Source organism: Lygodium microphyllum, chromosome 16 (genome assembly GCF_053477565.2).
Source record: "Lygodium microphyllum isolate KBCC chromosome 16, Lygodium_microphyllum_v1.1.10, whole genome shotgun sequence".
NCBI classification, from domain to species: Eukaryota; Viridiplantae; Streptophyta; class Polypodiopsida; order Schizaeales; family Lygodiaceae; genus Lygodium; species Lygodium microphyllum.
The window spans coordinates 3,475,222-3,500,424 of NC_141150.1; the positions used below are offsets into that span (position 1 = coordinate 3,475,222).

General features: G+C 42.8%; 1 protein-coding gene across 4 annotated transcripts in view; it reads right to left on the minus strand.

Annotated features, from left to right (window-relative positions):
• Positions 1-25,203, minus strand: part of LOC148022473 (golgin Putative 1) — a 171,976-nt gene that overhangs the window by 67,678 nt on the left and 79,095 nt on the right. For all 4 annotated transcript variants that reach the window (XM_087695443.1, XM_087695442.1, XM_087695441.1 and 1 more), the window contains exons 13-16: positions 17,065-17,142; positions 16,863-16,931; positions 14,604-14,651; positions 14,413-14,508 (exon numbers count right to left, since the gene is read on the minus strand). In XM_087695443.1, the coding sequence (XP_087551569.1) occupies positions 14,413-14,508; positions 14,604-14,651; positions 16,863-16,931; positions 17,065-17,142 (291 nt within the window). The remainder of the gene's footprint in view (positions 1-14,412; positions 14,509-14,603; positions 14,652-16,862; positions 16,932-17,064; positions 17,143-25,203) is intronic.

Consider the following 25,203-nt stretch of genomic DNA (forward strand, 5'->3'; position numbering starts at 1 on the left):
TCGAGTAGCATGGCACCTTGTCCGAGTCTACTGGCAACATGTAACTCCTCCTCAGTGAGAAGCTTATCAACCAAAGAGTTCTCTTGGCTAGTTCCACCTAAGTCTGTGCTCCAAATGGCAGTCAGCACTCGAAAGGAAGTTGGTGCCACATAGGTTGGGTCTTTTTGAGACCGCCATTTGGCCAATCGCTCCTCTGAGACTGTCATAATCTGGACTCCTAGTTCGGCCATTGCAACGCGGCTTTCAAACCAACGTTTTTCAAATTGACTTCGACCCTCTGATTATCGCTTTAGTTGCTCTATCTCTAAGAGATTTGGTTGGCAGAGCACATCATTGAATGTTACAGTTAAGCATAGTTCATTGGCTTCCTCGTCAGAGATGAGTCGCATGTGTTCATGCAGGAGCCTGTCATAGTCCTCGTCAAGATGTTCTTGCTCTTCCCAGGATAGGGGAAATGGTAAGTATTCTTCAAGCTGCTCCATAGGGAATGCACCCATGTCTGCCAGGACATAGACACGTACGAACACCTTGAGCTTAGCATCCAACTCAGTTAAGCATTCTGCGACACTTCTATGTTCAACGAGAGCTTGCTCGGTTGCTATCTCATGCAAGGTTCTAGGAGTTTCCCTAGGCTTTAGCATAGCTGGGGGCTCAGGCCTAGATGAGCAAGATTGGTCAACGCTAGGGTTGCTTATACTCTCGGGGTTTCCATGTTTCCCCTGAGGCTTTGTTATTGGGTCATGGTTCTCCTTAGATGTGACTAGTATAAATTTGTCACCCTATTGTGACAGTGTTGTATCCACTCTTGATTGGTCAATGCAAGTTCTGTTGTCGGTGGATTGAGTGTTCCAAGCAACCGTTGATGGTAACGGCTGCTTTGATTTTTCAGAACACACGGATGTGTCTGAGGTTTCACCGCTATTAGGAGAGACATCAATGGGTTCATTGGTGGATGGTCTCGACGCTTTATTCCTCAGCTCTTCGGCACTCTTGGTTTCAATCTTCTTGGGGTCTATAGCCACTTGCAACTGCCGTTGTTGTTTTCATTCTTTTCTCTTCTTTTTCTTAGGCAATTGAGGTATATCCCTTTGAAGACTCGAGACCTTGAACTAGGTCAGTCGTCGATGTACTTGGCTGGGACTCAGCATTCTCTTTCTCTCGTGTGTCCTCATGGAACGTAGCTGCAATCTACTGGACAGCCTTGCTAGGTTGATTGATCAAATGCACCATCTCCTTGGCCACATCTCTGAAAGGTTTCTCCTCAGGCCTAGGCTTTAGGTGCTTTGGAAGTGCAAGAGTTGTCAAGGATGCTGGTTGCGGCACCTCCTCCACAGGTGAACTGCTAAGGACACGTTCCGCAAGGGTCGTTGTCACGGCCAAGGGCTGTGACTACTGTGATCCCTGATTGGAAGTAGTAGCAGCTATTTCAGTGGACTAGCTATTGCTAGAAGATTGCAGTGTCAAGTCCCTAGGGCGATCGGAAGTGGTCGTGTCTTTTGTTGCCCTTTGAGCATTCACTTATGTAGATCGAGCATGAGTTGATCTAGTCACATTAGGTTGCACAGGCATATCCTTGGGCCGAGAGCACGGATGGTGTCATGTCCCACCTCTTGGACATTTGGAAGCTCAGATGTAGGTAGAGATTGGGATTGAGTAGCCGCACTTGACGACAGTTGTGCTTCCTGTGTCCGTTTAGGAAAAGAGGATGTAGGAGATCTGGGACTCTTAGGTAGACTTGGCACTAGCTAAACAATTTGCTCGAGGCTATTAGACGATTGTGCCATCTGCTTCGTTTGAATTGCAAGAAGAAGTGTATGTGGAGTAGCCAACAGGTTATGAGGATTTAGAGCATCCCACATATGTGTGCAGGTTAAAGAAGGTGCTCTATGGGCTAAAGCAAGCACCTAGAGCATGGTCTGACAAGATTGGAGAGTATACTGTCAATATTGGATTTTGTATTTTTGATGCTGATCACTCACTTTATGTGAGAAAGGGAGATGTGCTCTTACGAGCAGCATTGTGCCTCTGGTGCTCATTATCCTCTTGGGAAGTTAAAAGCTCCTTGAGCACTAGTGGCTTTTGCGTATTCTCAACGATTACATCTGATATCTGCTTGTCAAGCACGCTAGGCTGAGGATCTACCCTCCGATTGGTCCTGTTTGGTTTCTTGATTTCGACCGTAAGGGGCTCGGTCACTCCACTGTTGTTGGCTTGAGACTTGGTTTTTCGTTTAGATCACCTCCTACGCTTCTTTGCTCTTGATATGATCTAGCCTTCAGTCGGCAAAGGAGGTTTAGCAGGGGGTTTTGGCACCCAAATCCATCGGTTACCTGCGTAATATCCTTGAGCACGTAGCAACGCTTTGGATATCCATCGCGGCGTTGTGCTGACCCTCCATCGATGCCTTCGTCTATAAGACTCGGGCTTCTTTTGGGGTCTTCTATGATATTTGTAAGTCCAAAGCCCATCCTTGGCATTTTCTCCTGACCTTCTTGTTTCAGGCATGGCCTCACTCACTAGTTCTCGTTGTTCGACCTGTGGTTGTATCAATTCTTCCAACAAGTCCTTGCTCTCGTTAGTAGGCTTGACTGTTATGTCAGCACCTTCCTTGCCTTTCTCTCGAGGTTCGATGAGATCACCCTTGCTAAAGGTTGTGACTATCCTCACTCCCGGTAGTGTCAGGTGTATCCTCTGTGCTACATAGTCGGCCTCACACTTGGTCGCCCTTTTAAAGGGTCTTCCTAGGAGGATTTCCTTACCGTAATTAGCACTATTTGAAGAAACATTAAATAGAATAGGCAAGCTTTCAGTTTCAATTGTCGCAAGGATTTTGCACTTTCCTATGAGTGCTTGTGGGTGTCTCCCGTAAGAGCTAAGAGTTGCATTAGTCAGTGTAAGCTTTGGTTGGCCTAATAGAGTCCATGCTTCATAGATCAAGATATTGAAATCTGCTCCTTCATCAATCAGAGCATCGATGGTGTGCTCTCTTTTCGCAGTAAGTTTGACCCTAAGATAAGTAGGTGGTACTATGTCTTCGTCTTCCGAGTCTTGGCTTGTAAATTTAAGCCTTCTGACAAATGCCCTTGAGTCCCAACTGCACGACCAGATGTGGATTCTCCACTAGTGTCTTGGATCGTCAATGCAATGCTATTCAAGGAGCATCTATCGTCAGGACTGTCATATCTAGTCATTCTCGCTGTTGTTGCTTTCCGCTTTGACTAGATGCAGTCCGAATGCAATACGCATGTGTTTTTGCAGTGTGACCTTTTTGCCCTTGTTGGCTAGATGGGCCCATTTAGGTTCCAAAGTCTTTGTTTGTCTCTGTTCGGGTACGGGCTTTTGGTTGCTCTTTTGCAAGTGAGAATCCATGCTCGTGTAGAGCTATTACTGTCACGGCGCGTGTTTTCTCTCCAACCTACTCGCGGGAGGTGCGGAGGGGGCAGAGCCCCCTCTACGGGGGTGCAGGGGGGGCAGTCCCCCCCGGCCCGCAAGGCCGTTACGGTAAATGCTATGCTCGATTTGGAGGACCGTTCGTAACCAAATTTGAACTACTTGCTCTAGATTTCAGCCCAGTGATCGATCTATGATATGGTTTCGGCTCTATATGGTCTCTCGGTCAGTTTCAGGGTCTATAGGTTAAAATTTGAACAAGTCCAAATTCGGCCCAACAGGTCCGAATTACAGGGGCCGAATGCCCAATTCGGCCCGTCCAAGGGCGGAGAGCCGAATGTAACTGGTCTGGATGTCAAATTCGGCCAGTCCGAGTGTGGTTGTTCGAGGGCGGAGTGGTCGAGTGGGCCGAGGGCCGAATGGCGAATTCGGTCGGGCCGAATGTCAACTTGTCCAAGTGGGGTTGGGCCGAGTTGGCAAGGCCGAGGGCCGAATTTCGACGCGTCCGAGTCGAGTGGTCCGAGTGGTAGTGAGCCGAGGGCCGATTCTGGGACTTGAACCAGAATCGTCGTCACTCGGACGAGCTAAGCACGGAGCGATTTTTTCCGGACTTCAAAAAATTCGTCGCGCCGAGAGATGGAGGCTTTCCTACTGGTCGAGCAGCTCCAGATCCAACCTACTCATGCAGTGGAAGGTGTGGAATTACTTAGCTGGGCAAATAACTCCTGGATGGCCAGATCGAAGCGGATCCACTCAACGAAGCTTTCTCCCTCTCTCCTACTCTCCTCAAACCCTGCAATGCACAATGTGGCCTTTCTTGCCACTCTTGGCCCCTTATCACCCTGCCTAGGCCTGCACTCACCTTAATCTTGCTTCCCTTACTAACATTTAACCCAAATTTTCATTTTTTGCCCTTTTTTTTAAATGTTTCAGCTTGTCATACAGCAACAGAAAACCCTACTGTTTGCTCCAATGTTTTGCTCCTATCCTTTCTAAATGCAAGAAAAAATCATAAGGAAAATACCTACACTACTCCATCATACTTTCCCAAGTCCAAAACAACAAAAACCTACTTGCTAAGGAGATCGAATACCTCTTCAAACTCCCTCCCTTCCTACCTATCTACCTCAAGCACCGGTTCGGGGAAAACCCTACTTCAATGCTCGATTCGAAGCGCATAAGCGCTCAAGGCTTGAATCCGTTGGTCCCGACAACGGAACCAAAATGTGGGAGCTTTCGCTCAACCGCCAAGACCCATGGACCGCTTATTCTTTCAAGCGTTCCAAGCCGAGCTCTAATGGCTCTCTCTCACATAGCCGATGCGCCATCCATATCGACGAGTGTAGTGAGCTTACCTTGATGCTGAAACGAGTTGCCTCTTCTCTCGCGCACTCCAATAGCTCCACGATCCAAGTGCAAGCTCCATCCTCAAGCTCCACGCTCCACGCTCCAAGCTTCATAGCTGCGAGCAAGACGAGAAGAGAAGAAAAGAGAAGAAGGGAGGGGAAGATGGAGAGCTTCTCCTCCCCAGTCCCTCACCCTCACACACTCACTCCCTCACACTCTCACACTCCCTCTCTCAAGCACAAGCTTAAGCAAGCAAGAACAAGAAGAAGAAGAAGAAGAAGAAGAGAGCCACTTTTGGCCACACACAAGAATGAGCTTCTCATTAACTTTTCAACTTTATATACAAAACCCTAACTCCCTTTTGGGCAGTCATCCCCTTATCCCCTTTTTTACATAGCCGGCCGTGGCCTAGGTCCTTTTTCCCATTGTCCTTCTATCTTCCTAGCTTCCTTCCTACCGCCCATCTACCTTTACAAATTGCACGGGTGAGAGCCCGGCGCTCCTTAAATTAAATCATAATACGCTTGCGCTCTTTTACAAAAGTATTGACTTGCGCTTTTCCTTGTGTGCCTTTCTCCCTTATTTAGGACTTTTCTACGCTTCTTGTGTTTCTAGATTTTCCTTGTGCGCCTTTGTCTTCCATTTCACTTTGCCTTGGCCTTTGTCTTATGCTTTAGCTTTTCCAGATTTTCCACCTTGTTCGTCTACCGGTTAACATGTACACTTTGCCCTATTACACAGGGGGTATGCCGGCTTACTGACGGATTCATTTGACATGCTTGGGTGTTTGCTCGATGTCCGTATGACTGTCACATGTTGATTTATGCCCGCTTGATACTAGTTATACTTTGACAGTTAGTGGTTGACTTGGTGCATTCTTTTGCCTATAGTTTGCTCTAATTGTACCTGGCTGTGATTTATTACAGCAGAAAGTTATGCATGGACTGATATGGAATTTTCATGCTGAATCATCCTAATTTTATGTACTTTTGATAGTACTTGGTGGGCAGCATCATTAGCTATCATATCGTGGTCATTTTGCCTTGGTTTCGGAGATATTTTGACTATTTACAGCAGAAAACAGCAAGCAGCTTTAAACTGTCTATACCGTTTTGGACTGTAGTATGGCATCTTCTTTCACTGATAGTTCTATCTTCAACATCACTAAGCTTGATGGTAAGAATTCTCCCTATTGGAAGAGCCAAGTTTTACAAGTATTGGTACAGAAATCTCAGATCAAGCCACTAAGGATGCATGGCGAGCAACCTGAAACTATGACTGATGACGAATGGGATGAGCTTGATGAGTTATGCAAGTCCACCCTGATCTTATCTCTCACTAAATAGGTGCATTACAATGTGGTTGAGGAAGCACAAAGTGGTTGGCATCTTTGGGATAAGATCAAGAACCTCTATGAGAAAAGTCCAACAAATCAAATATATTGGCTAAAGTAACTTATGGACCTGCGCATGAAGAAGAATATGACAATGTCTACTCATTTGAGCCAGTTCCATGCTATTCTCAAGAATTTGACTTCACAGGGCATTACCTTCAATGATGAGGTTACTCCATTGTTTTTGCTTGGGAATCTCAGCGAGTCATGGGATGTATTCCGCACTGCCTTATGTACTCTTGCTACTAATTTAAACTTGCTTGATATAGAGAGTGCTCTTTTGCAGGAAGAGATCAACCGTAAGAACTTTGATGCCTCTCGTGTGTCGCATGCTTTGACTGTTAGAGGCAAAGATGGTAATGGAAAGAATAACTATGGGAATGGCTGTGGTAGAGACTCGCAGAAGTCTAGGTCTAAGTCGTATAGCAAGTCTCGTGAAAGAAATGCTAATGTGACATCTCATCATTGTGGCAAGAAGCGTCATATACGCCCATAGTGTCATGAGTTGCGCAAAGAGAAGAGGAAAGACAAAGTACAAGAAAAGTCCTCTGATCGCAACATGGTACCTGCGAAATCCAATGTGAAAATAAAGGAAATCAATGTCATACAGACTGATGGCTCCGATGGGGAGTACATACTTGCAGCTAGTTCTTGTGATGCTACGCCGTTGACTGAGGTTCACTCCATGTATGCGCATTGCTGGCTTTTGGATTCTAGTGCTTCATTTCATGTTACACCATGCCATGAATGGTTTCACTCCTACCGCACTGTCTCTAGTTCAATTCGCTTGGGTGATGACATGTCACTTGCTATTGTTGACATTGGGAATATACGGCTATAGTTCTCTACTGGCAGTACTTTTCTGTTACAGTATGTACGTCATGTACCTACACTTACACGTAGTCTTATGTCTACAAGGCAGATTGATGATACTGGATTTCATGTTTCATTTGGGAATTCTGCCTGAAAGATCACATGTGGATGGCAGACTTGTGCTTGCTAGAGATGCCAAGGCTGACAGCCTCTATCCTCTTGTAGTTGATGGGTCCTCTGTTGACCATGTTTTGTCAGTCAATTCCATCCCACATGTATCTCTTTAGCATACCCGTTTGAGCCATATGTCCTTGAAGGGAATAAAAATGCTTTTTGGTTTGCAATACTTACCGCCCCTTGACTATGTATGTTTTGATTCATGTGAGTATTGTCTTTATGGCAGACAAACTAGAAATATACATAATGCTTTCTAGTTTGCAATACTTACCACCCCTTGACTATGCATATTTTGATTCATGTGAGCATTGTCTTTATGGCAAACAAACTAGGAATACGCATAAGAAGTCTGGTAGGACACGCATGAGTGAGCCCCTCGCATTGATACATTCGGATGTTTGTGGGCCCATGCCTTGTCAGTCTATGGGTGGTGCAAAGTATTTTGTGACGTTCATTGACGATTTTTCGTATAAAATCTGGGCTTACTCCATTAAGCTTAAGTCAGATGTCTTAGCTATGTTTCAGAGATGGCTTGCATTGATTAAGAACCAAACTGGGCATAGACTGAAATGCCTTAAGATTGACAATGGGGAGAATATGTGTCATGTGCTTTTGAGCAGCTATGTGATGAGAGGGGTATTAAGCGTCAGTTGACTGTCCCCCTATATCCCACCCTAGAATGGTTTGGCTAAGCAGATGAATAGAACCATCCAGGAGCATATACGCAATATGCTTAGCCATGCAAGTCTACCACAGAGCTTTTGGGCCAAGGCAGCACAGCTATGCATGTCATCAATAGATCACCTTCAAGTGGTTTGGATTTCTAGGTTGCAGAGGAGATATGGACTGGGAAACCTCCATCTTATGCATATCTACGTGTCTTTGGATGTGAGGCATTCTGCTATGTACCCAAGGAAAAGCTAACTAAGTTAGATCCTAAGAGTATCAAATGCATTTTCCTTAGCTATGGAGATGCAAGCAAATGGATTACCGCCTCTGGGATCCGTAGGCGCCGAAAGTCATCCGCAGCCATGATGTAGTCTTCCATGAAGACAAGATGCATAGGCAGCCTGAGAAGGTGATAGAGATACGCAGGGTTATATTCTAGGAGGAGCTACGTGCTCCTGCACAGCCAGTTGAACAACCTGCAGCAACAGTTGGTACACATGGCCAAGGTGTTGGACAGGATGCTAAATATGTAGCAGAGCTTGGAATGAGACGGTCTACTAGAGCTAGATGTCCACCTGATAGATTTGAGCCCTTGATGCATTATGTCTTGGTTACAAATGCAGAAGAGCCCCTCACCTACGATGAGGCTATGTGTAGGGGTAACAGTCACTCTTGGGAGAGGACTATGTAATCTGAGATGGACTCTTTGCATAAGAATATGACTTGGGATTTAGTTGCATTGCCTCAGGGCAAGAAGACTTTGCCATGCAAATGGGTGTACAAGCTAAAAAGTACCCCTGGAAATCCCAAGCTCGCTTATAAGGCAAGACTTGTTGCTAAGGGTTTTAAGCATGAGCATGGAGTTGACTTTGATAAAGTCTTTTCTCATGTGGTCAAGATAACCACCCTACGCTTGGTTTTGGCCTTAGTCGCACAGCTTGACTTGGACATGTATCAGATGGATGTCAAGACTGCATTCTTGCATGGAAATTCGCATGATGAGATTTACATGGAGCAGCCTAAGGGCTTTGCAGAACCTAGCAGGGAGCACCTAGTGTGTAAGTTGAAGAAAAGTCTTCATGGCTTAAAGCAGGCACCTAGGGAGTGGTATCATAAGTTTGATGCCTTTATGCAGTCACATGGCTACAGCAGGAGTGCTATGGATCTGTGTCTTTACACGAAGACAACTCGTGATGGCTCATTGCTATTTGGTACTTTATGTGGATGATATGCTAATAGTAAGGAGAGCTCATGATGAGTTGAATGCTCTTAAATCTCAACTGAAGAAGGGCTTTGAGATAAAGGATTTGATGTATGCCATGATAGCCACTCTTCCAAATATTGCCTTTGCAATTGGTGTTGTGGCACGCTATATGGCTACACCTAGCAAGAAACATTGGGATGCCGTGAAGGGTATCATGAGATACTTAAAAGGTAGCAGATATGTGTATTTGCTATGGCAGCCTGGCAGCCAAGACACTGCAGTTGTGGGATACACAGACTCTGATTATGCAAGGTATGCAGATAGTAGAAAGTCCACTTCTAGCTATGTATGCACCTATGTTGGAGGTGCTGTCTCTTGGATGTCCAGGGTTCAGAAGTGTACGGCTCTCTCTACCACCGAGGCCGAGTATGTTGCAGCCATTGAGGCTCACAAGGAGGCCATATGGTTGGGCCGTTTGGTTCATGACCTTGGGATTAATGCTATACCTACACTGCATTCGGATTCTATGAGTGCTATTCAGCTAGTAGCCAAGAATCCGGTCTTCCATGCGAAGATGAAACACATTGAGGTAAGGTATCACTTCATACGTGGGGTCGTGGAGGACAAGTCTATTGACCTTGTCAAGATCTCCACTGACGAAAATCTTGCAAATCTGCTCACGAAAAGACTCACTACTGAGCGCTTTGCCTTCCTCACGAGATTGATGGGCGTTGGACTGTTGTATATGTGTACATTGTACTGTCTTTTTCTTTTCTTTTCACTCCTCACTAGGACAAATTCGCCTTTAAGTGGGAGATTGTTGGGGGTAAAGGCGCATCCACCTAGTCACCCATGTATTACTACACTAATAGTATCCCCCACTGCAAATTGCAAGTGGTGGGCGCCCGTCACCGTCACTTTATTCTTTATTCTTTTAGTGACAATTTGAATAAAGAAAGGCCCGGTCACACATTGTAACTATTGAAGTTCCCATTTGGTCTCTCTCTCTTTCTTGCTCTTGCTCTCCCGCCATAGCTCTTCCAAGCAAGCTTCGATCCTTCTCACCTTTCAAAATCCAACCATCTTGATAACAGTCATCATCCAAAGGCCAAGGGTATTCAACCCCCACTTAAAATTAACACTTCTTCTAAACCAACCTATGCTTTATCTAATGGTGGTACTATCACTCCATGGCAATTGAAAGGGGGTTCTCCGAGAGCAGTAATGCAGTTTCTTACCCCTTGGTATCTGTGTTCATTTTAGCTTGTCACTAGTGTTGTGCAGTGTGGATTCTAGACCTCCTCTTCTATTGATGCCTTATGGTTTATCCAATTGGGCTAGCTCTCAACCTCCTTTTAGCTAGATTCATAGGATTCCTAGATTACCATCAAGATTCTTAGGCTAGTCAAGCTACCTTCCTTTGGGTTAAGTTAGCCTAGTCTAGCTAGATCTTTAGGCTACTTTAGTTAGGCCCATCAGCTAATGTCTTCAGCCTAACTACACTTGGGTCTCTTTAGGCTATAAAAGGTTAATCTAGGCTAGTCTCTCTATAGGCAGGTTCTCCTAGACTCATTCAGCTTTAAGTACCAAAGGAATCTCAACATCAAACACTGGTGTGCAGGTTCTAGTTTCTCCTCTGGTACTTACATGCTAGGTTTTGTATATCTATTAAGGACTAATATTGCAGGAATCTATTGGTCCTGACTGGGCTAAAGACATGTATTTTTGGCCTTTCCTTGGGTGTATGACTTCAGATCCTTGATTGACATGGAGATAGAGATTCTGTTCTCTCTCTCGAGATTGAATTTCAAGTGTCATTCAGTTTACCACAGCATTCATCTTTCCCCATTGCTCTTCCAACTAAGGTGCTTTTCTTTCTTTAAGCCATGCTTGATAGCTACCTTGGTGGTTGTGCCTTTGGATTCTTGACATGCATTGGAGCCTTCTCTTGAAGTCGACTTTTAGACACACACTCACAACATTTGGATAGCATAGGAGCCGTCTCTTGAAGTTGAGTTTTAGACACACACTCACAACATTTGGCTAGCACAGGAGCCGTCTTCTGAGCCCAAGTACAAGCATGCCACGACTACCCTAGTGGCTGATTCTCCTTCCACTCTTCTAGTTGAGGGGTGTAAATTCCTTCCTTGTTATACCTACCCTTATATTGCATTCCATTATTTTCATCACTGTAAAAGGGTGTTTGGGTAAGTGAACAATTTCCCTACAAGGGCATTATCAAAGTGGCACCTTGCTACATGAGCAAACCCCTATGCATTACCCCTTTGTATTTGCACTATGTGAATATGTTGGGCATCTAAAATGGATGAAAACCTACATTTGTGCGCATCCCTCCAAACAAAAACTTGTGCATTGTGTAGCGTGATTTCCTTTTACCTCATTAAGCAGATATCTTGAGCATCCATCACTCACCCAAGATCATGAGTAGCTACCACACTCCCTTTACCATTCATCCTCTCATCTACCCCTTCCACTCCTCATACTAATGCATTGGCACCCTTGTCACACGACTATTCGATAAGGGGGATCCTCCTGTCAAGAAGCAAACATAAGACTTGGGCTACTCAAAAGAAGATATCCAGCACTTATGTGATCCTACTAGGCCCTTGGGCAGTCCATTGTGCCACCCTTGGTCTGATGCCATGGTCTTCTTGGGGTGGAACGTTTTGGATACAAGAGGGAGGTGTTATACTCTCACTTCCCATGGGCATGTTTTTGGGCTTGAAGGGGATTGAGCAACCAAAATTGAAGGCCTCAATTAATGCTAAATTATCGATCATTTCGGCCTAATTTAACTCTACAAAAACAGCCCCAATAATATTTATTTATTAGAAAGACTGGCACCACTTATCATCATTTCCTCCAACCAGCTGCTCTCTTGCTACCTGATTGCTGCTACCCATCCTCCTAGAGGCTGCCCCCCTGCCCTGCCCATTGTCGCCCTCATCAGCCAGTTCTGCCAGGTTATTGGCTGCTGCTGCTTGCCACCTGAAGCCGGTGCCAGCCTGCTGAAGGCCATAGTTCAATTGTGTTCTGTCATCAGGCTGTTGCCCATCAAATGCCATGCTTTGGAGCTGCCCTTTGCATCTTCCACTCATTTTGACAGCTACATTTTCTGCCCAGCATGCCCGTGATGGCTGTGCTTTGATTCCAGCTGACCTCTCCATGTCCCAGATGATGTCACCAAACAATACATTGCTGCATTTGGTTGTTCCACTGATCCAGGGATTCTATTGCATTTCTACATCCACCATGCTGCCTTGTAGTCTTCAGTCATCCGGTTCATACTATTTGTTGTTAGGTAAGGGTATATGAAGAAAATTTGCATTTCTACATCCACCATGCTGCCTTGTAGTCTTCAGTCCACCGGTTCATACTATTTGTTGTTTGGTAAGGGTATACGAAGAAAATTTGGTTCTTGGTCTTGCAAGCCCCAAGTCTCTTTCTACTTCAGAGAAGCTTTGCTTTAGCATCTTTTTAGGTCAAAGACACTTTAATTCAGCTTGGTTTACTTCAGTACTGAGCTAGTCATCTGCTTACTCTATCTTGCCTTCATGGCCACAATCTTAGAATGAGTGCGAAGTAAGGACTTGAGGTAATCCCGGCAAGACTTTGAGAGTGGCTTAGTTCAAGGTGTATGCCCTATTCTTGGCCAAAAACTGGCAATATTCTCTAGTCACAAGCCCTGGTGTCTTTTTGATTGAGTGTAGACTATATCTTCAAGCTCTGTGGGGCTAGATGTGCCTAAGAATTCAAAAGGAATGCTTTGGATGTATTCTTGAAGAAATAACTAGAGAAGGTAGTTCTAGTGGGCAAAGAATGCTTTCATGGTGCTTCTTCAAGACAATTGGGTCTCTTCTAGCAAGGACTTATGGATAGCTACAAGCCATGGTGAAATCTCCAAGCCAATGCTCCAAAAATGAGTCAAAGGTGTGCCTTTTCTACCCTCAAGTCACCTGGCATCCTTGATCAATCTACCATCCTTGACTAATCTCTAGTCACAAGCCCTGATGTCTTTTTGATTCAGTGTAGACTATATCTTCAAGCTCTGTGGGGCTAGACGTGCCTAAGCATTCAAAAGGAATGCTTTGGATGTATTCTCGAAGAAATAACTTGAGAAGGTAGTTCTAGTGGGCAAAGAATGCTTTCATGGTGCTTCTTCAAGACAATTGGATCTCTTCTAGCAAGATCTTACAAATAGGTACAAGCCATGGTGAAATCTCCAAGCCAATGCTCTAAAAACGAGTCAAAGGTGTGCCATTTCTACCCTCAAGTCATATAGCATCCTTGATCAATCTACCATCACTCTTTAGCTGGTGACCACTTCTCCACTACTGTCCGCACCCCTGTTGACAGATACCTCAGTTCATGGTGTGTTGTCCAGCCTTCCATCAGCCATGTGACCTGTCCAAACACTGCATGCTTAGCTGCCACCCTTTCTCACCTCTTCTACAGACTGTGTTTTCAGCATCTGCAGGCCATCCAACAGCTGATGTCATTACTTTAGCAGTCGCCTTCATCATATGGCCTGTGTTTTGCTGCTTGCACTCCTCTGATGCTTTTGTACACTATGTTTACCAGCCAGACAGGCTGCCCTGCTCCTGCCCAGTCCTTCACTGTCATGACCAGCCAAGGACATCATCAGACCAGCTAGACTTGTGTTTTCTGCAATATGGGCTGATGCTCTGCTACTGCCCCTTCACAAACATCATCAGAGACTTCTTGCTGCCCATTCGGGATTTGTTCGAGAATAACACACTGAGTCACCTCTGCCCTGGTCCTAGAGACACAGAGGTTGGCGGCTCCATTGATTGTATTATCATATTACAATTCATTCATGCATTCATTAGCATTCAGCATTCTTTAGATTGTGTTCTCTGTGTTGTACACTTTTGTGTTTCTTTACACACAATGATCTCGAGAGTCTCCATACTAGACTCTTGAGTTTTTCCCTCAATGGTACCTCAAGAGGATGAGTTTGAGAGCTTATGGGTTCTTTAGAAGCTTTCACCAGGATAGAATCCAAGCAGCGACTAGGATGGCCTTCTAAGCAATGTCTATGACTAGTTGAGGCTACAAGAGTATGCAATACTCAAGCAAGGATGTTGAGGATAAGTCATAGCTGCTCTCAAGATATTGTCTCCAGGAATATGTGGAGGGTATCCTGTCTGCATTTTTTGGCATGTATCTGTGACATCAAGTTTGTGTCAAGCATATCGCAGAGCCATTAATTTGTTCCAACATGCAAGCATGCATGTGTTCAATTGTATAAGTACTATAATAAATTTGAAGATAATGCAGAGGAAAAAGTAGAGTTGTTTTTCTAAGGTACACAGAATGAAGGCTACAAAAAGGATTCTCTTTACATACATCCCTTGAAACAAAGTGAAAATAAAACCTGTGCTTCTCTTGATTTGCTTAGTTCTTTCTCCAATTGAAAAACAGCAGCAGCTTTTTCACTAGCCATTGCCTCGAGCTGTGTTTGTTTCAAATACTGAAAATCACAGAAATATCCACTGCAAAGGTTGGAAAGGGACAATCTACATATGGGCTCAAATTTAGCAATGTGATAGAATAATAGAAGCTTACTAGCACTTCTGTTAAATCCCGAAACCGTTTTTCCAGCTCAAGATGTGCCTGGAATAGAACCCAAATGAAACAAGTGATTGCATGCATGTGACTGAAATCAGAGAGCAAAGAAATAGCATTTAATGTCATGCAGTTGCTACTGGGTCAACTTCTTGAAAAGAATCTGACTGAAAGCAGGCTTTCTATTTTTAGCAAAGTCCAGGTTGCAACTAAGTCCCTTGCAACAAGAGTAGTTATTACGACCTTAATCTATCAAATATTGGTCAACCCAAATGCATATGAAGAAGAGGATGTTGGAATCCATCTTAGTGTTGCAGTAAGAAAAAAATGGATTGGTACACCCAAATGGATATGAAGAAAGAATCTTGGAATCCATGTTAGTGTCAAAGTCAGAAAATACTATATTTGGTATAAGAATGATCCAATGAGGGATGTTTGACTGCAGACTCAAATTCAGAAGGTGGAGGTCACGGTGACACATGGGACATGACTGCACAAGCTGACTCACCTCAGGCAACTTGACAAGTCTGCTTCTAAATTTTTCCCGAATTCTACTTCTTAAAGGCCCGAAAAAAGAGTTCACAATTGTAAATAGGAACTTGAAAAGGTAATGCTACATTGGCAACTTTTGTGCATGCCAATTCAGAACTAAGGTGTCTGATTTTAGCCAGCTCAAGCTGATTTTGGACTATAAAAGTGTCACTTATTTATCAATTTTTAACATGAAATTTTTTTCTTGAGCTCCTCACCTCATCCCCTACCAATTGGAGATTTTTACACTGAGAGATACTGCTGTTGCTGCCACTGTTAATCTCTCCACTTGCTGTCCAGAACTGGTACGGCAATCTTTTCTTCACTACTACTTAATGCTAATTAAGAATTCCCTCATCCTTTGCTGATGCACACAACTTGAGCAGCAGTCTGCTATTGCCATCAGTGATAGCTTGCTATACTCAACATAGTTATACATGATAGAGCATTTCTGATTTCTTAAGCATTGTTTCATAAATTTACCTTTGCATACTACTAAAGCACACTATTGTATTCATTTAGTAAATTAAGGATTTCTCATTTCTGCTTCAACTGTGTACACAACTCTGTTTATTGATACTGTATTTCACCCAGAATTTTCTGTTTAAGATCTCATTCTCTCATCTCCATCTGTGACAGGGTTACCTTTGCCATATTCTTTGCTGAAGTATGACCAATAACTTCGAGTGTGAAATTATAACACGATGATTCATGTCAAAACTCAGTCTTACTTTTGCCTTTTGCTGGCTGCCAGTTACTAGTATCGTACTAGCTAGTGGGCAAGTGCAGCATACTATGTTTGGTTTAAAAGCAGAGGCTACAGTTATGTATCTATGTATAACCTGACATAAAATGTTGGTTCTTTCCACAATCAGGGACTGAGATTGAAGTCTGTTTCCTAATTCAAAAACTTGCTGTCCCCAAAATTCAATGCAGCTGTACCATCAAACAACTACTCAATGCCTCTCACTTTTGCTTCAGCCTTCAATCTGTGTCAAGGTTGAACTGGACAGCAATATAGAAGGCCATGAATCTCTCTGGGATCCTGAAGAACAATAACAAATTGCCACTTAAGTGTGATCTTTATTGGGAGGAATCCTTGGGATTCTATCAGATGGCCATTTCTTGCAAAAAGAAGATGGTAATAGCCACCTGTCCAAAGTGGACAGTGCATTCAGAGACCTGTGTTCTCATATTGTCTCTCCTTTTGTGGTTTTCTGGAAACATTATTAGGCCTCTTTTTATTTCATTTTCCCCACCAACATTCCAAGAAACATATCTAAGCATTTTGGTACCCCTTCGCCTTCAACCTTGGGTACATCCAGTCCTGAATCCTTTGTATGGATGGAAAACATTTGTATTTTACTATATTTTTACAAAGCCTCATGTCTTCTTCATGCAATCCTTGCAGTAATCACATTTCCACGTTTCCATTCAGAGGATATGACCATAGCCAATTTATTGTGGTTATTTTGTGTGGCATCTCTCCTTGAGGCTCCTTTGTTATACAGACATATATATGTATATAATTGGAGCGGTTTTTCACAAACAAAAGAACGAGAGTGTTGTGAGGGAAAAAGAACCACATGTTGATAACAAATTATGTAAGAAAAATCTTGAAAAGGCAACAGTTTAGTAGGGAAGTTCAAACATTTTTATTTGAGGTTTCGTTGTTTGATTCACTTCAGTCCATAATAAGTGATTGTCTTTCTCCTGTGCATCTTATACCTGGGTTGAAACTTGATCAGTTTCCCGCTTCACACCAGCCAGCTCCACTCTGAGCTTTTGATTTTCTGCCTAGACTCAAACGGGACAAGTTAATACAGATTAGGTTTATGACCTTAAGTGCAGTAAACATGTATAACCCTCCCCACAAAGGGACAAACATAGTTTACCATACCATGACAACTATGTTTGATACCATACAGACCTCTAATGCTAAAATCTTGCCCTCAGCTTCTCTGTGAGCTTCACGTGCCCGATCGGCATCCTCTCGCCAAGCTTGAAGCTGTTGACATAATGCACCATGGACACCACATAATTTCCACAAAAGTATGTGTTGGCTCCTTGTTGTAAAGAAAATAGTGAGAACAAAAAAAGTCGTGCAGACATCAGAATAAAAACAAACAATGAATTACATGCCAAAATATTGACTGCTTGCTTTATATAAATACATGAAACCAGAAACAGAAAAAAACAACATCCCTAATTTTGTAGTACTAATGTTCAAGACTGAAAGATAGCTGCCACAACCTTGAAAAGGCCTTAATGTTACTAATGACATACAAAAATGCACGGCATTGCTTATAAGAAGCATTCTATCCAAATTCTATAGCTAGTCCATAGCAAGCTCAGCTCAGCCCCTACAGCCACCTGTACCGTCCTTTGGTCCAGTCGTCATGTGGGGCATCCCCCTCCAGCACATTGTACCACCCTCCCCGGTTGCTCAACCCCCCCGTTCATGAGTCAGCTCCTTCATTGAAGGACATAAGGAGTTTTGAGCTTAAAAATGCAGTACAGACTGATTAGCTCTTTAATACAGCCCCAACACAAGCTTAATACCAAAGTTTCATTAAAGTACCAAACTTTCCTAGAGTGTGTCTATGCCTCATAAGCCAAACCCTAATTTGGGAGGATCCACTCATCTATAAATATGAGGCAGCCTGTCCACTCAGCCTATCTCATCATTGCAGGTTCATTATCAGCTGGCACCCAGTCTACACCCCTTCTTGGCAAATACTTCAGTTTGCGTTGCTCCCAGCTCTTGAGGCACCCCCCTAGCAGCTGTCATCATCACTCCTACTGTGTCCGGGAGCTGTCCCAAATCTGCATTTATTGCTACATCTTGTCGTCCAAATCATCTTTAAGGATTCTGACATGAACACCAACAGATTTCACAACCAGAAGGCTGTGTTTGCAGCAGTCTGCTGCCACCCAGCATATTCTCTCTCCTCTGGAGCAGTTGCTAGTACAAGCTGATAAGCGTTTTCAGCCAGACCTACGATTTAGGCTGCTCTGCCCAGCTTCACTTTATTCAGGCCACCTTGTTGCTGCTGCCATTGGTCAGCCTGATCCAGATAGGTATGTCACCCTGATTTGCGTTTGCTGCTGCTGGTCACTTACAAAGACTGCCTACTATGTTGGGAATCCATACACACTATGACACTCCCTCCATCTCATACTCTCTGCCCCAGTCCTTCAGAGACATGGAAGTTGGAGGGTTTGTATTCACTTTGCATAGTTTGTTTACTGCATTGAGCATTGTATCTGTTTATTCTCAGTCATTCATCTTCTCTATTCATTGTCTCTAAGTTATCCTAACCCTACTTAGTTCTATTATCAGTCTGTGCTTGGTCATATGATTGTGTTTGTATTTCATGTTCGAGTATTTCTTTACATGGTATCAAAGCATATTGTTTTGTTTCTCAACATGGTATTAGAGCAGAGGTGCACCAAGAGCTAAAGATTCTCATTCTTTGTTGAGGTGAAGAAAGGTTGCGGGATCAGCAATACTCTCAGATTCCAGATTATTTATTTTCGATGCATCATCACGGAATACCATTATTTTCATCTCCCTCCAACCCTTCCTTTACAGTTTTGACACATCGATGCTATGGCTTCTCGAAAGACAGAAAGGCAGACCACTAGGTGCTCCTATTGTGGCAAGAATGGTCATTCTAACACAGATTGTCATCATCGATCTTTGCTCACTACCCCACCACACTATATGCATCTACCTCCTAGCACTCCTTTTACCAAGTCCTTGTGAGCAAAAGGAGCATCTGAGGCATCACTAGCAATGAGCCTCCTAGAGACCACCACAACATGCTATGGATGTTTTCCCCACCTACTTTCGGGTTCAATGGTTTCCACTATCCATGGCTCTGCAGTTCAATCCACCAACAGACAAAGGCTGTTGGATAATGTCTTTTTGGCAATCCGCTCCATCAAGAGAGACAAAGGTTGCTCGACTCCTTTGACTCCACAATCCGCTCCACCCAAAGAGAGATTGTCACCCACCTATGGCTCCATAGGAGCTTCACATTTCCCCCCTCCCTCACATGGCTCAAGGGACACCAACTTTGATGAGGGCATCAAGGAGATTATCTATGATACCCCTACCTCCCATCCCTCTTCTACTCACTTCCAAGTGGCCACCTCTAGAAGTTGTCTAGCCTACATTCCCTTGTAGCCTCAAATATTTTCTCATCAGTTGTCCTTCCTTTGTCATTGGACACTGTGGAGGCCATGATCCACGAGTTCCTAGCTTCCCTCTTTCCTATTAGAGGGAGTCTCAAATAAGAATCCTATTCCTCCATCTCAAAAGGGGGATGTGCTTCCTCATGCTTCAAAGTGGGTCACTACTCATCTAGCAATCCTTGCACACCTTGGCGCAAAGCCTTTGCATTCTTCATCTTCCCTTGGATTGGGTGATTGACATCGAGCTGGCATCTCATGCTAGGTTTTGTATTTCAGTTCAAGACTAACATTGTAGGTATCTACTAGTCTTAACTTACATGTTGGTTTAATATTTCAGTTCAAGACTAACACTACAGTATCTACAAATCTTTTTGGTTTCTGTTCTAGTACTTACATGTTGGGTTTTGTATTTCAGTTCAAGACTAACATTGCAGGTATCTAACAATCTTGACTAGGCTGAAGGCTTGCTTTTTGGTTCTTGCCTTGCTTATTATTGCCTCCATCCTTGATCAGCATGTAGATATAGATAGTATCTTCTCTTTTGCAATCAAGTTTCGACCACCATTCTCATTCATGGAATCAATCTTTCTCTTTACTTTCAGCTGAGGTGTTTTTATCATTTGAGATCACTTACTACACCACTAGTTTGTTTATTTCCATGTCAAGTGGATCACTACCTTGGTGGTTGTGCCAATTCTTGACTCACACAAGGGCCATCTCTCAAGGTCAAGTTTCGGACACACATATGAGACTTGGTCAACACGAGAGCCATCTTCCAAAATTGAGTACAAGCACATCCCTATTGAGCTAAAAATGCATTATATATTGATTACCTCTCTATTACAGGCCCAAAACATGCTTATTACCAAAGTTTCATTAAATTAGCATACTTTCCTAGAGAGTTTGTGTCCCATAAGCCAAACCCCAGTTTGCAAGGATGCACTCATCTACAAATAGGAGGCACCTATCCACTTTAGCCAATCTTGATCTTCAGGTATTCCTCTTGGATGGCACCCACTTCACTGTTGTCTACACCTCTCCTTGGCAGATACCTCAATTCAATGGTAATCAACCTACTATTAGCAGTCATATGTGTCATGCACAATCATCTCCTACTTGTGAGCCTTCGTTTGAGTCAAATGAGGACATTAGGAGCTCTAATGTTCAATCTATCATGTGTTTTGATGGAGGAGGCACCTCTTTCTAAAGCATGCATTTCCTTTTAGTCTAGTTTTAGGTGTGTTCACATAGGCTGAGTTTTATTTCCAGCTTGCATTTATTTCTCAATGGTCTTTGACTACATTCACACCACACAGGATGAGGCGACCAGCATTTATGATGGAGACAACATTTTTCCCATTATTTTATTGCAATCAGCCAAAATTTATTGCTCATGTTTGACTAGATCAACCAATTTTCGGCATTTTTGCCTATTTATAGTTGACCTCCCTCAATTGGCTGGTCATTCACAAGTATTCCTCTACACGTGTCAACACACTCCAACATTCAGGACTCTCCTCCGTCTTCCAGTGCTGCCTTCCATCATCAGCCTGATCTGGTGCCCTCACTGATGCCTTTGGGCTGCATGCAGAAAATGATTGGTCCTCATTGTATTCAGCTTTCTTTCAGCTTTCTTTCAGAGTTCAGTGTAGATTTTCTCCTTCCACTCTCTTCTCTCATTGCAGTCTTTCTCTTCCCTTCTCTCTCCGCATTTGTATTTTCTCATTCATTGCACACTCTCACATGGTATCAAAGCCAAAGTGAGGATTGGAGGTTCTATGAAGAGAAGACCACACTGAGCTTGCTATTTGGAGCAGATCTATCATGAAGAATGAAACCGGTCTATGACTCACATAAAGCGGTAGTTCCTTCAATTAACACCTGGTCTTTACACACACACACACATAAGCAGAAACCTCACTCCCTCGTTCAACACCAGATTGGCCCCGAAGATCGGCGCCCCTCTCTCGGTATTTCTTTATCAATTAAAAGATGGAAAATTACAAAAATGATAATGTTCCAAAATACATAACTTGTGAACAATTGATTTTCATCTCTTCTGAGTAAATCCCAGCTGCATAAGAACAATACAGCATGTCCAGATCAACATCCCTTTTAGGAAAGCATTTTCTGTGGCCAAAACTCAATGATTCCTATACAGAATTGCAATCTGTAGATCTCTAAATTCACTGTTCTTACTGTCCAGCATGTCCGGAGTTCACTGTTCTTGATGTCCAGCATGTGCCGAATTCATTGTTCTTACTGTTCAGCATGTGACCACAATGATTCGTGTGCAGAATTACAGTCTACAAATCTCTAAATTCATTGTTCATACTGTCAAGCATGTCCTGAATTCACTGTTCTTACTGTCCAGCATGTCCAGAGTTCATTGTTCTTACTTCGATGAAATCAGCCCATCATGTGAAGCATTTCCTCTGAGAATAGAGAGAGAGTTTATCAGAGGGAGCAAGCTCTACCTCTGTACTTGAATCAAAGACGTAGAAGTCCTCTCCATGGCTGATTTTCTTACAGCAATCTACCCTCAACTCCTCCAAACTACATTCTCCCATCTGCCCCTTATGCCTATTACATTTTTTTAAAATGCTCTCTCTCTTTTGGGAATTTGTGTCACATGGCATACATGTAACAATTTTTCCGTTTAAACCTTTTGGTCTAAAATTCTCCATGATTGGTGCAAATTTTGACCTCAACACAAATCAGAGAATTAATCCTCGTGCAAAAACGAAGATAATGACGCGAACAAATTCTGGGTTCCAAAAATAGTAACTCTCTAAATTTTAGAGATGGTGACCCCTGCATTCCTCAAGTTGTTCTGAGCAACTTTTATCATTGTGACCACATCAAAAAGTGTAATGTGGCTCAATTACAGTAACTTTTATTCCGTGAGCATTCTCACATGTGCATCTTTTGTCTTCGCCAAGCTCATTGTCCTGCACCATCTCCAGTGACTAAGCACACAATCCTAAACCGCTAGCATTTTATTCTTCAGTGCCCATTCAATATGGAACCGGTCCTAAGGCTATGACAAACCATTAGTCCGATTTGTCCCAATGGCTGCCTCTTCTGGCCATGCAAAGATCCTAGCTTATTCCAAGAGAACTCTAGGGATAAGAAGTAACAACAACAAAAGAAAAGAAAAATAAAATATTTATATAAGTAAATTAAAAAAGCAACTGTAAAAAGTATCACCACCTGGTGACATACCCCCCTCTTGAAAGAAGCAAGTGACCTCGATTGCATGCCACACATGCTAACGGATAACACAGGGCGATAACAAGATTCTCCATGTTATTAGTGCCACCGCATGTATCACTTGCTAACAAATGACACATGGCGATGGTAGGAGTTTTCCCACTACCATTTGTGTCATTGCAAGTTCAAGTCTCACATAGGTGGAGGATTACATCCTATATCCAACTATGATTACTAGGAACCTTTCTAATATACATGTTTCTAGATGCAACACAGGGTGATAGCACGTATGTACGAACTATTAGTGTCACAACATGCATGTTCATTCAACTGAAGTGTAACAAATACAACTTTAAAGCACTGAGATTTCATTCAATGATACACATGTTAATGCTAGATGTAAACCATACTTTGTGCATTATTCAATGAGATGCAGTATTCAACTGTACAATAGAGAATGCACATTGTTTCAAAAAGCATTCTAAGTCACTGTAGATTCCAGTAAGAAAGCTTCTCGGTAAAGTTGCAATAACTGAGGCGAATCTGCCAATTCAGCCTCTTGCATCCATTTGGCATCTATTGGTGAATAGTTCTTGAACTTCACCAAAAATCTTCTTATAACTCTACCTTTCACTTTCCTATCCTTATGTGCCAAGATCTGCTCAAGAACTAGAATCTCATCTAAATCCTCTACTTCAGGCTATTTCTCTTGAACCATATCTTTTGGCACTTCACCAATAAAAGGCCTCAATAGGCTCACATGGAATGCATTATGAATTTTCCAATTCACTGGCAATTTCAGCCTATATGCTACGTCATTGATCTTCTCTGAGACTTGAAAAGGGCCATAGTAATGCATACTCAGCTTTGGAAACAAACCTTCCTTGCCCTTTAGTTTTCTCAAACGTGCCTTTTCAAAATGCAATAACACCCAATCATCCTTTTTGAACAAGAGCTCCCGACAATGACTATCAACAGCTCTTTTTTGTTTAGCTTGCGACTTTTCTAGGACTTACTTGACCTTTTCATATGCTTCTTCCCAATCTTTTACATAACGATCTGCTTCAAAGATGTTATCTTTTGTCTGTAAAATGGGAGGCAATTTCTTTCCACCTTCCACAATCTCAAAAGGTGCTTTGCCAATAGATGAGTGCAATGTATTATTGTATGCATACTCAATCAATGGAAGTAGTGTTCCCAAGAAGTCTTATGATCTGAAACATAACACTTAAGTAGATCTAAAACAGTCGAATTTGCTTCTTCAGACTGTCCATCAGTTTGTGGATGGAAAGAAGATGAAAATTTCAGCGTAGTGCCCATGTTTTCAAACAATGCTTTCCAAAACAAGCTAGTCATTCTTGGGTCTCTATCACTCACAATTAACAGTGGCATTCCATGGTACTTGAAGATATTTTGCATAAATATCTTTACCATGTGTTCTAACTTAATCTTTTTCCTTACAGGAATGAAATGTGCCTGTTTGCTAAATCTGCAAATGATAGTCCAGATTCCATCATTCCCTGAAGAAGTTCTTGGAAGATCAAAAATGAAATCCATGGCAATACTTTCCCATGGCCTTTCTAGAATAGACAGTGGTTGCAATAACTCTGGTGCCTTCTGTCTATCAAATTTGACCTTTTGGCATACAAGGCAAGATCTGACATATGCATCAACATTAGATCTCAAGGCTGGCCAATAGAAAAAAGTCTCTACTGCTTTGACTGTAGCATCAATACCACAATGTCCTGCATACGGCGGAGCATGACTTTCCAATAAAACTTTTGGCCTTAACTGTTTTGTAACGCATAGTCTTCCATGCATCATGATAAAGCCTTCTTTGAACACATAATGATCATGATGTTGGCCATTGATCAACTATTCATAGATTTCACAGAAATCTTCGTCATCAGCATACTGCTCTTTCATATCATCCAATTCATCGTGATAAGAAATTGAAACAGCTGACACCTGTGGTTTGCGAGATAAAGCATCTACAACTACATTTTTCTTGCCTTCCATATGCACTATTTGAAAATGAAACATAGATAGGAAATTTGCCCAACGCATGTGTTTCTCTGACAATTTAGCCTGTGTGAGAAAGTATATAAGTGTTTGATGATCCATTTGCACTACAAAATCAACACCAAGCAAATAGTGCTTCCAACTAGAGAGTGCATGGACCACAGCCAATAATTCTTTCTCATAAATTTGGTAAGTCCTTTCAATGACAGAAAGTACTCTACTCTTGTATGCCACAACTCGGCCATTCTGCATTAATACATCACCAATGCTGTTTCCACATGCATTACACTGCACTACGAATGGCTTAGACAGATCTTGCAAAATAAGTACTGGATCTGTAGTCATTTTTCCCTTCAAACATCTAAATGCTCATCTCTCTTTGTCAGTCCATTGCCATTTGACATCCTTCTTTTCAAGCACATGTAAAGGAGAAGCAATCTCTACAAAGTGTCTTACAAATCTTCTATAGTAAGAGCATAGGCCAAGGAAACTGCGGACATCATGAACAGTTTTCAAGTCTAGCCAAGAGACAATTGCTTCTATCTTTGCAGGATCCATCTTCACACCATCTTTAGAAACTATGTACCCAAGGAAGTGAATCTCTTCCAAAAAGAATTCACTCTTCTTACCATTA